Below are 12,754 nucleotides of genomic sequence, written 5' to 3' on the forward strand. Positions count from 1 at the left end.
GACTTATCAGAGCGCGAAACAAGGTTTTATTATTCGGAACCTAGCTAGTTGGAGTTTGATTACTCTATGAATAATAAATAAACGTTTCATGCAAAGTCCACTCTTGGAATTAATAAGAAGTTAATTAATTAAGTCCATAGCAGACATTAATTAATTAATGGACATTTTTATCTTAAGCGCGGGAAATGAAAGTTAAACGGAAACCCGGATTACTTGTAATTTCGGATTTGGATGGGGAGAGTTCAATATTACTTCTGTAGTGGCTGCTCGTAACACTCCAATTACAACTTATATTAAATTGTGGGTTCAATTTAATTAGTAAAAAGTAAATTGGATGAGCCCATATCCAAAACCTTCCATAGATCCCTGTCTGGGCCCAAAAGGAACTTAATATAAATAGGAGAATAAAGGAGACAGAATATCACAATTTTTATACCTAAAATTTTCGAAAATTTCGACTCCTCTAGCTGAAGAGGATTTCAAATTCTACTCCTATTCCCAAAAGGATTTCTTCTTCTTTATATAAGTCCTAGTATTCTGGTGAGATCAGCCCACACTGATATCGGAGTACAGTTCGGGAACCAGAGAGAAGATTTGTGGTCTAGTATTCAAAGCGTCACATGGAGAAGCAGCTAGCCATCTTCAATTCTTTGGAGAATTAATAAGGTATTTTTCCGCTCCATAAAAAAACATGTTTTAGGTTTCAATATTCTTAAAGCATGATTAATTCAAGTTATGAGCATGATACATGTAAGAATTACGCGAATAGATTTTGTCTAAATAATCTGCTAAATAGATCTGATTATTATGTGATTTATTGGTGTGATTAATAATTGTTAAATTATGTTAATCCATGAGACACCGCTTCTGCCAGTTCCATCAGGATGCTCATCTAGTAGATGATTCTGATGAAGATTTTGTCCCTCCACCTCCACCTCAGTCTGCAGTTCGAGGTCGGCATTCTGTCAGCCATACTGGTGGAACAGGTGAAGATATTGGTCTCAGTGATGTCTACCATTCTCCACCTCGGTCTTCTGTGCGAGATGAATTTTTCGGGGTGGATTTAGAGAATATGGTTGTTCAAGATACTCCTCCCTCTAGAATCCCTACTTCCACAATCGGTAAGGGGATCTGGGGTCTGTTTATGCGGAGAAGGCGAGACAATTGAACTAAACTAGAACTATTTTTATTTGGTTATTGAGTTGATCTTCGTGTTTGTGAATCGTGTACTCTTTATATTTGGCGTTTTCAAATTTTTAAAAACCCTATGTAGTTGAACTATGCAGTTGTTCCTTGTATTGATTTTTGTTGTATTTTGTGTATGGACATTCTGACTAGAAAAGCCTATAAAATAGGCGTTTTTAACTTTTTTTTTATTTTTTTCTTAGACACGCCAACGAAGTTGGCGTTTATAATTAATTAATTATTTTTTATTAATTAATTTAACTTTAAAACGCCAACTAAATTGGCGTCTTTGTACCTTATTTTTAAAAACGCCAACTTCAATGGCGTTTTATACTTCGGTTTTTTTTTTCCGAACACGGGCGTTAAACATTCTGACTAGAAACGCCAACCAGGATAGCGTCTTCGTAACTTTTTTTAAAAGGGGTAACTGCTTTTAAAGTCACCAACTTTCCCTGAATTCCGGTTTTTCCCACGAACTTTAAAAAGTTCGTGTAATGTCACGAACTTTATTGTCGGTTGTCATTTTCCCACGTCAGGTTTTCCGGTCTGATTCAAACTGTTCGTTTCCTATTAAGACAATGTCCAAATTCTTTTATCTTACTATCATTATCTCCGCCTTTGAAATAGCTTCGCGTGGGTACCTTGTACGCCTCAATTGGCACTCGGATGAAGAAGTTATGGCCATTATGATAGTACAAGGTCGCACAAAGTTCACAGCCTTCATCAAATGGCCATAACTTCTTCATCCGAGTTCCGATTGAGGCGTACAAGGTACTCACGCGAAGCTATTTCAAAGGCGAAGATAATGATAGTAAGATAAAAGAATTTGGACATTGTCTTAATAGGAAACGAACAGTTTGAATCAGACAGGAAAACCTGACATGGGAAAATGACAACCAACAATAAAGTTTGTGACATTACACGAACTTTTTAAAGTTCGTGGGAAAAACCGGAATTCATGGAAAGTTGGTGACTTTAAAAGCAGTTACCCCTTTTTAAAAACGCCAACTCAATTGGCGTCGTTGTACCTTTTTTAAAACACGCCAACCTCAATGGCGTTTTGTACTTCGTTTTTTTTTTCGCAGACGGGCGTTAAACATTCTGACTAGAAACGCCAACCAGGATGGCGTCTTTGTACCTTTTTTATAAAACGCCAACCTCAATGGCGTTTTATACTACGCTTTTTTTTTCCCATACACGAGCGTTGAACATTCTGACTAGAAACGCCAACCAAGAAGGCGTCTCTGTACCTTTTTTGAAAAACGCCAACATCAATGGCGTTTTAAATCAGAAACTTTTTCAAACCAGTTTTCATTCATAACATGCCCTGCAGAGCCACCTAAAGTACAATGCATGCAAATATAATTCAATACATAATTATAGATAAAATACCACAAGTCCAAATAGTAAACATTCATCATAAATCCAAATAGTACTCAATACATAAGTCTAAACAATCAAGAAGTTGGGCAGTTGCGCCTGTCGTGACCAGGTTGACGACAACTTTTACATTTGCGTCGGGCTCGTGGCTGGTCGGCTTCACGGACATCCATCTGATTAGGAATCCTAGTTGTACGGTATCGACAGCGACTTCGAGGCAATAACTGTCTTCGTGAATACTGCAAAGTCCATTCAGGCACGTCCCAATAATCTGGGTGTCTGAGTGGATTGAACACCCCAGAATATTGGTGTACCCAAACACTTGTGTGGTATACGGGGTTAACAAGCGATAACATGTTGTCATTTCTAAAACGCACAACTGCTGCTGCATGTGAACACGGAAGTCTCCACATCTGCCGCTTTTGACATTTGCAGTTCGACTCCAAATACTTCACCTTCCACTTGTTACCACCCTTTCCACCAACTCGACGTTGTGTTCGAACCACATAAATCCCTCGAATTGTGCTTGGTGCTCTTACATTATGTAACTGACCCTTTGCATCATTTTTGCACACCTTTTCATGCGCCCACGGGGTAAGTGGTGTGGCACACTGTGTTGATGCAATTGACCGCTGATTGAACCATTCTATTGTCCTCCAAAATGTCATATCAATGCAAGCTTTGATTGGGAGTTCTCTTGCGCCTCTCAACACGTTGTTGTAAGATTCCACCATATTAGTGGTCATCTCACCCCATCTTTTGTGATTGTCATACGCCAAATTCCATTTTTCTTTATCCACAGTATCAAGGTACTGCAAAGCCTCGTTGTTGACGTCTCTAAGTAAACGACGTCTTTTCTTAAACTTGCGCTTTTTGGTAGCAATACCCATTTTCCAAACCAACCTTTTAACCATGATACCTTTGTGATTCTGCAAAACATTCTTTCTAACATGTACCAAGCAAAACCTGTGATGACCTTTAGGTTCTTCTTTCCATATGGGAGAATTCATTGCATCTATGATTCACACATGCCTATCCGAAATTACACATATTTCATGCTTTGCTACATGCAGTCTTATGCGTTCCATAAACCAATTCCAACTTTCTTTGGTTTCCTCATCAACAATGGCAAATGCAACCGGCAAACATTTCTTATTAGCATCAAATCCAACGGCAATAAGAATTTTACCTCGAATCGTCCACGTAGATGAGTTCCATCAACTGTTAAAACTGGTTTGCATAGTTGAAAAGCCTCCACAGCTGGTCCAAAAGCCCAAAATACGTACTTGAAAACCTTGTTCATACCGCGGCTTAATCTGTCATCATGCAACCATTCGACAATTGTACCAGGATTTTGTCTCTGCATTTCATTCAAATAAGACGGTAAAACTTTGAATGACCACTCCCAACCACCATATACAAGCTCAATAGTTGTCCTTCGAGCATACCATGCTTTCTTGTAACTAACTTTCACATGAAATCTATTTTCAATATCCGCCACAATAGCTTTTACCTTGTAAGCAGGATCGTTTTCTATCTGATGTCGAACACTCAATGCTATCATGGACGACCCGAGATTGGCGTGCCCATCATAATTGCGATCCCCCATACAAGTATGAGCAGTGGTAAACACTCTAATTTGCCAGTGTTCATCATGCTTTCTCAATGTTGCTCGACACTCCCACAAACATTTCGGTAATGACTTATCTTTCGGATTTCCTTGTGGGTACTTACAAACCGCATGTCATCTCTTTCCTTTACTTTCAGCAACTGTATATTGTCGGATTTTTTCCAAATGCCAAAAAGTCACGGCGGTCTTCAATTCCAACTTCGTTCTAAATTTGGAATGCAAACCGACATTGCTAGGATCTTTTTCACTCCAATAATGCACACTAGGATTAGCAGCCTCAAAGTTCTTTGGATCAAAACTATCATATGTACCTGGTAAGGTGCGAAAATAGTTCATTCCACGCTGTGGGAACTGTGGAACTACTCTTCTTCCAACTGTTGTTTCTCCATCCACTATTTCTTGAACTGCTGTTTCTCCATCCACTATTTCTTCAACTGTTGTTTCTCCAACTGGATCATCATCTGACGGATCACCATCTGAGTCTGTACTAACAGTGTTTACATCTTCTGAATCATAAGGTGATGGTGGATCAAGAAAGTCGGCTTTATCAGGACCTATAATGTCATCAACCACATCACAATTGTCACTGTCCCCTAAACGCACGCCTCCAGCATCAAAATCTTGTGTTGCAGCGAAACTTGGTACTTGTGCTCTCGTAGACGTACCAACATCGTAACTTATGACATGATGACTATTTTGTTGAGTAATTGACGAATGCTCAACAAATAATTCAATTTGAGCTCCTTTAGCCATACTCTCACTGAACATTAGTGGCATGCATACTTCTTCTAGTAGAGTACCTATAAACGTGACTGCAGATCCAAAGCATATGGTACGTTTCCATATTATTTGAACTTTGTTTTCAAGTATGCTTATACCCATCCTTTCACAAATTATATCCACAAGCTCATTGTAGGATATACATTTGTCCAACATAATGAATCCTGATGAGAAAGGAGGATCATATGAAATAACTGGTCCGGAAATTATCTTTCCACCCCAATATAAATTGACACACCACGGCATAGTATCTGCAATAACTCAGCACAAAAATAAATATGTATTATTTTTACACTTATCATTATGTAGAAGAAACTTTATACATCATCAATATTTTTGTAATCAGTTACACAACAATGTATACTTTCATAACAATCCATCAAATATTGGTCAAAAATTATGTATACTAACCGAATAGGAGGACTAATGAGTGGAAGAATAGGCCAAAATCAAAATCTTCTCTCTCAAATCGCCGATTGGATCGTCCCGGGCAAGGGTTTCGCGCAGCTTGATGGTTTTTCGCATTTGGGTTGGCTTTAGCATTATGTTCGTCATTTTTGGGGGAAAACTGGACTGATATATGTCCGCGATAAAACACCAACCACGTTGACGTTTTTAACTAAGACACGCCAATGAATATGGCGTTTTTATAATAATTTTTTTTTTAAATATGGTTTATTTTGCTAGAATTCGGCTTAAAGACGCCTACTGAAAAGACGTTTTAAAAAACACGCCAACAGCATTGGCGTTTTTCCAGTAAAATAATGTATTTAAAGTAAATCAAAAATAAATTGTAAAACGCCGGTTTAGATGGCGTTTTACCTTAATAACACGCCAACGCGGTTGGCGTTTTTCCCATAGATGGAAGAAATAACAAAGTGGGTACATTTTCGTTATTGTAGTAGTAAATGCCCCAAACATCCGATTTTCTCCGAGGAAATCGATCCACAAATCCAGCTGTCTCTCTGGGATTGAGAGTTAGATTTTTTGAGTGTTTTCCATTGTACAAGTTGAGGTGTGAGTTCTCTTGTACTTTGATTAATTGAATAAAAGATATGGTTATTTTCTCGTGGACGTAAGCTACATTGGCCGAACCACGTGAAATAAATTTCACACTGCGTTGCTTCATGCTCAAAACAACATCGCAAATAAATTGAGCAGAAGCTAATGAAGTTGAATCAAGATTACCAATCGACTAATATCATTCTCCCTGATCGGATAACAGTCTATTTCTTCTGTATAAATTAATAAAAAAGGAAGGTTATGTTTACAATGGTGGAGTGCGTTTAAGACGCTCACATATGGCAAGCCAAGATCAACACACCTCCAATTGTGTGATTATTCCGCGTATATATTCCTCCACTTCACTGCCAGTTTCTTCCTTCTTCCACTTGCATAATTATTGAGGCCACGAGACTATAAGAAGACTACCGGGCACGGACGACACTCTGGCTAGTTTACAGCAGTAAAAGACAAGAAAACATTTCATTCAAAGTGCCATTCATCACTCCACGGTCCCTGCAACTTCAAGCAGAACAAAACCAAGGCAAATCAGTTTTTTTACCCTGAGTATTTCACATTTATGTTGCTAAAACAAAATGCAGAAGTCCAGGGACCAAATTGAAATGGATATGACAAAATTACCATTCTCGGGTTTCTTCAATGTGCTTAGCTGTGTCTTTACTGCCATTCGTTTGACAGACTCAGCTGTAATTGATTCAACAATTCAGAGGAAAAGCATATTAGAGACGACAGAAGGTGCAGAATGTTGTGCTACACTAAAATAAACTACATCAAAAATAGAAACTGTTTTCATTTAGGGCCGTTCATTAAAAATATAAACTTTTGAATCTTTCTATTTTTGGACGTGGGCTCCACAATCCAATAACACTACTTCCACTACCTTTTCTCTTCCTCTCTCTTACTTTACCAATTGTGCATTAAAACTCGTGCCGAGTCAAAAGTTTCTATTTTTCGAATACGGAGGTAGTAATGAAGATGATGGGCTAGTTTACACAGTAAAACTAAGGTATTCACACTCAAATCAACATTTTACCTTTAAACTGTCTTTTCTTCTTTGCCCTTCTTCTCTTTCTATCTTCCTTTGTTAGCTCAGTTTCTTCTTTAATGTCGCCTTTACCAGAAAATACTTCTTCCGGAGCTAGCATAGCTGCATCAGACACAGCCAGAGGTGCAACCTACAGACAGAAAATGGTTACAACAGATACGCTGCACAGAATAATTAATACAACAACTAATGACCTAAGCCCCAAATATACCTCTTCCATTGCCAGAGCAGGGACATTTGCTTGTATGGACATGTCTTCAATAACCTGTTCAGAATGATGAAATACCTTTAATAATCGATAAGGTGCTTCAAGATGATGTGGAAATAAATGCAAGAAACATTACCGGTTTTGGACAGAAGTGGAAATGGGATAGAGCATCCAATTTGAGGCAGAGAGTCTTGAATAGCATACTTGCCTGAGAATGTAAAGAAAGCTGACTATCAGATAGAGTCAACCTAGTTTCTGTGCAACTATTGAAAGACCATCACATGTGGCGTGGATGGAGAAAAGGAAAACCCGATTACCAATTGTGTAAGCAATACAGTGTAAAAAGAACATAACTTAATATAAAGTCAGGTAAACAACAAAGGATGGCAGAGGAGATATAAATGTTATATACGCACTTCTTTCTTTTGTTCATCTGAGAAAGACAACGCAGTAGACACGAGGCCAGTCTTTTGAGCATACTCGTCCTGCATTAAAAGGAGGGAAGTTGGTTAGGTTGGGAAGAAAAGCTTCAAATTCAACAGGTCAGGACTTGTCATAGATTGCAAAGAGACTAATAACAAAAAAAAAACATATAGAATTCAGATCATATTCCATTTAATAGACTCACCTCATAAAGTTCAGCAAGGCCCTTTTTGCTCTTATTTTCATCCTGAAACATTGAAATTGATTAATATTGCATGACTTAACAAGAGAAAAAAAAATAGAGATTCAGAATTTCAGAGAGTAAATTACCATTTCTTTTCTCTCTTTTGGTGCTTTGTTTAATAAAGTAGGTGGCCTCTGGACATCATCAAATTGTCCCTACACATGGCATCGAACATAATGTTAGTTATATACCTAACAATGAAACATATGAAAGAGCTTGATGATATATACATAGTTTATCTTTTAACACAAGTAACATGACAAATATACATTCAGAGAAAAATAATAAGTATGAAACATTGATAAATCCTGACAACCATCCAAAATGAGAACAAGGACAAAAAAATTGAAGAACTTCTACAAGCACAAAGCCAACATCTATCCAGATGTCTCTCCCTTCAGAGAAGGAATATCTACAGACTACAGAAGAAAGTTGGATTTTTAAAGTAGGGGATAAATGCAGTAACCACCAGCTCCAGAGCTCCAACCCTTGCAGAACGGGGGTAAAGAAAGAAGCTAAAAGTTATTTTGAAGATTAACCTCAAATATATGCTATCAGTCTGCAGCTGTGGACAAACAGATATTTGGGGTTAAGTACTTTCCTTCTCCTTTATAGCAAAGGTTTTATCATGCATTTACTAATGAGTGATAGGCTGGGAGGAAGAAGTTGGGTTGTTCTCCTTGGTCAGTCCTAAACAGTCAGTCTCATGAATTCATATATTATTATATACAATAGCAGATGTGATTGATTCTGTTTATAAACAGTAAATAAAAGCAGTTTCTAATTCATGAGAACCAATGAAAAGTAAGATGCAGCACGGATGATGACATACCTCAATTATACGTTTCATAATAAGTTCTTCAAGAGATGCAGTGTTCTCCACTGTTGTAACAGGAGGAGGTCTCACATTTTGGTCAAAATCCATATCGACTTCCAAAGCACTATTTTTTGGTCTTTTAGCAGCATTAACCTGCCATTAGACAACAAAATTAACATACATGAAAACCAAGTCCTATAAGCATAAGATCTTGGCACCAACAGCTTGACAAGCCCTCTAAATCACAGCAACAACTGGGAACAGTGGCACCAGGTAAACAACACTGAAAAGAAAAACATATGAAAGTCGAAATACATTACCTCCCCCTGCATTGTCCATGTCTTTGGTTCCAAGTTCGCTCTTTCCATTTCTTCTATCTCAGCACGGAGTTTCTCTAGCTCTTTTTCATGGGTAGAAAGACTTTGTTTTGTCTGTAAGATTAGATTCGAGGAACAAGAAAAAGAAAGATCAAGATATGAATTGATTCAGAATAAGGGAAGATAATACCAAACACATATAGAGTAAATTATAATTTCTCCTGATTCTACCACAATGATGAGAAGCAATCCAAAAGGAGAAGAGATGAAGCTGCATTTACTGAGAAACAGGTACCGAACAAATATATCTAAGAAAAAAAAAACTATCGAAGTATGTAAACTTTACCTTGCCCTGAATATTTGCCTTTTCCAGCTCTTCTACCTTAGCACGGAGTTGCCCCAACTCTTTTCCATGGGTCGGATGACTTTGTTCATTCTGTAATTACAAGAAACAAGAATATTAAAGAGCAAGAATATCAATGGATACACATAAAAGGGATAAGCAAAGCAAACAGCTTCAGTTAGAAAATTAGAAAATTTCTTGTCCTCACTACTTCACACAGATGTGGAGCAATCCAAGAAGGAAGGAAGTGGCTGTAAGGATAATATAGATAACCTGGTCGCTATCATCATCCTCTGGTTCGTCCATATCCATATCCATGTCTTCTGATTCTGATTCATCTTCATACTTAGGTTTTTTCTTCTGGCTGGTTTTCTTTTGAGAAGTAAAGAAGTCGTCATACCTTAACCCACAAACAGATAGATTGTTCAATATTAGGCATACACAAATCAAATTGATTAATCATTTTACTACTGTAAAACAATGAATGCATAACAAGGAACAGCTTCTTAAAAATAAGGCATTCACACTTCAAAATACCCCCCTGTGTGTGAATAATAGAACCTCATTATTGCATATCTAAACAACAAGGTAACTAAAAGCTTATATTTTTGAAAACTTTCAACCTTCATCAAGTTGCATTCAAGTTGTAGTATTGTAGGGAACAACTCTGTATGTCAAATAACAAATCCATCCAGTAACAATGCAGGCAGAATCAATTTGTTTAATGACCATGAAATCATCTGCAGAACACAGCTAGATGATTTTGAGATATACATATTTCATGGTGTGAGAAAATCCATCTGTTCTGACCCATAAATCCCCATAGTAAATTAGACAGATAAAGTAACCTTATGTAGCTCATTTAAGATCCATTTATTTCATTTTCATCATCTTCTTTCAATTTATTTATTTCATTCTACACTTGTGAAATCGCACACAATATAATTGAAATAAAAGGTAGTGAAAGCAAGAATAGTAGTAACCAGACCTTGCATTCTCCAGGTCACTCTCATCATCTCCGAGCCCCATAAGTCCAAGCTGTAATAGGCATCATGAAAGTGAACATTAGCTCGACTACATCCCATAAGCAATTACATAATAATCGAAAATGCAACAGATCATTTAGCACAACCAATATGTTGTTTTGCAAGTTATACCTCATCATCCTCGTCTTCACCGCCTTCTTCGCTTTCATCTTCCTCGTCCTCATCTGCAATTTTGGCTCTCTTCATCTTATCCTTCTTCTCTTTCTTTAGACCATATTCCCTCTCCTCGTCTTCAACCAAATACTCCTCCAGTTCCTTTATCTTTAGAAATTTATCCTCTACTCCCTTCACATTTTCACCATTGCCATCCTCATCCTCAGCATCATCCCCATCCCCATCTTCCTCTTCGTCGGCGTCGTCATCCTCGTCCCCATCCTCATCGTCATCATCATCAAAATTCTCACTTTCACTCTCATTATTTTGTCCAATTTCAAGCAAATTGTCTTCTTTTACAACATCTCTGTCCAAATTGAATTGCTTTTCGATTTCAGATGGATTCTTCTCGAAATTCCTGAGATGGCGGCGGAGGGAGGAGAGGAGGGGCTGGGATTGGAGGTCAATTTGCTGCCATATCTGCTCTGCATCGAAGCCTTGCGTTGAGAGGCGAATCAACAGAGGTTTAGGGACATAAGGATTGAGGGAAGCAAACAAGGTCTCAGAGGCTAAACGAGCCAAATTCGAGAGCTCATGAGATGGCGTTAAGTAGAGCGGTGCCTCAGTGGATGCGAGCCTGTTAAGAGCGTCCAAACCAGCTCCGTCGTCAGCGGCTGAGGCCATGTTGCCGGTCGATGGCAATGGTTTTGGGGCAAGCTAGGGTTTATGTGACCAAATAAAACTGAAAGTAATCTATACAATTCCATTTCAAAAATGAATATAACCTTTTCGTAATTGAAAAAATATATATAGATTATAGCATCTCCAATGGACCAATGGAGATAGTGGCTAGCTACTCTCTCTTCATGCCACGTCATCAGCACTAAAATTCCACCTACATTTTAAGTAAATAGGCTAGCCGCAATAAAAATAATTCAATTTATGGAATTAAATTAATGACAAATTACGGAATTAAATTTACGAGACATATACGAGAAAATTCATTAATTTCATTTTTAAAAAAGGTACATTGATTAAAAAAAATTACATTAATTAAAAAAATTACATAATAAAAAAAACGGGCTTCCACACACGAGCCCTGCATCTCTCTACTCCTCGTCCTCGTCGCCGTCGCCGCCGTTGCCGCCGCCACCTGGGACCTCCACATCTGTGGCATCTGAGCCCGCGTCTGAGCCCCCCAACTGTTTCCTTGCGGCATCCAAATCGACCCGTATGCTCTCGAGCATCGAGTGAAGAAACCTCTTCTCCATGGGGTCAGTTGCAGCCTTCCAATCTTGGAAGACCATGTACATCTGTTCCCGCGTTTTTTTGACGCGAAAAGAAGGTGAGCGCGGGTGGGGGGGTTGCCGACTGGACCTCCTGGGGCGATAGGGGGGAGGATCCTCTCGCTGCCTGTTGCGCCCGCCCTTGGCCAACCGAACGAGTGCGGCGAGCAAACGATGGAGGGGACGGAAACTCCTCAGCATCCGGGGGGAGGTCGTGGAACCGCCGCTGCTGCCGCTGTAATCGCCGGAATAGTTCAGCTTCTGCTTCATCGGCCACCCAACGTCGATCCCCGCTCGGAACTTCTCGGAGTCCTTCAGCACCAGATAGCAGTTCCAGTGGGTGAACAGACTCTCCTTATAAGTCCCCGGCACAGGGAATAGACTCTCTGCTATCCTCCTGCAGTCCTCCTTAGTCTACCCACTAGTCTGCATGCAGAGGGCGTTGGCGTACAAGCCCGAAAATCGGCCAACCGCGGCCCTTATACGTTCCCACGCCTTCCGGCACTCCTCCCCGGTGTAGTCCTTTCCATGCGGGCAGTTACTCTTGTAAGCTGCTCTCATCTTAGCCCACATGGGGAACGTCACAAACCGACACCCACGCCTTGGACAGGGTGACGTTCTCATCGTCCGTCCACTTCCTCCGTGGGGTGGTGTCGTCAATAGCCAGCTGCGACGACTCGCCAACCACCTTGCTCTTCCCCTTGTTCTTCTTCTTCTTCTTCGGCGCGGCCCGACCCCGCTCTGCTCCCCTCGTTGGAATGGGAGTGTCCGCCTCCTCGACATCGATCCCCAACTCCTGTATTGAGAAAGTCTCATCCCCAGTGAACTGCGTCTCCACCGGGGTCGATGTGTGAGACGAAGCCGTAAAAAGTCAAGAGTGGGACGATAGACCGTGCCCCCCCCCCCCCCCGCCATACCGGCATCATCCCCATCA

General features: G+C 39.7%; 1 protein-coding gene and 1 pseudogene across 2 annotated transcripts; both read right to left on the reverse strand.

Annotated features, from left to right (window-relative positions):
- Positions 1 to 2,642: 2,642 nt before the first annotated feature.
- Positions 2,643 to 4,189, reverse strand: LOC125194964 (uncharacterized; annotated as a pseudogene).
- A 1,951-nt stretch (positions 4,190 to 6,140) lies between these two features.
- Positions 6,141 to 11,296, reverse strand: LOC125196008 (M phase phosphoprotein 10-like). 2 transcript variants are annotated; one of them, XM_048094347.2, is made up of 14 exons: positions 10,553 to 11,296; positions 10,384 to 10,433; positions 9,669 to 9,795; positions 9,399 to 9,488; positions 9,056 to 9,166; positions 8,751 to 8,888; positions 8,005 to 8,073; positions 7,880 to 7,921; positions 7,668 to 7,736; positions 7,388 to 7,459; positions 7,255 to 7,308; positions 7,032 to 7,173; positions 6,620 to 6,682; positions 6,141 to 6,493 (listed from the first exon to the last, which is right to left on the reverse strand). In XM_048094347.2, the coding sequence occupies exons 1-14, from the start codon at positions 11,216 to 11,218 to the stop codon at positions 6,480 to 6,482; spliced, it is 1,707 nt and encodes a 568-aa protein (XP_047950304.2). In that variant the 5' UTR covers positions 11,219 to 11,296; the 3' UTR covers positions 6,141 to 6,479. The 2 variants fall into 2 exon arrangements, with proteins under 2 accessions (XP_047950304.2, XP_047950303.2); XM_048094346.2 differs by having other exon boundaries at positions 6,141 to 6,499; positions 10,553 to 11,295.
- Between the last annotated feature and the right edge of the window lie 1,458 nt (positions 11,297 to 12,754).

This window comes from Salvia hispanica, chromosome 4, assembly GCF_029641045.1.
Source record: "Salvia hispanica isolate PSC_SH4W2 chromosome 4, Shi_PSC_v1, whole genome shotgun sequence".
NCBI classification, from domain to species: Eukaryota; Viridiplantae; Streptophyta; class Magnoliopsida; order Lamiales; family Lamiaceae; genus Salvia; species Salvia hispanica.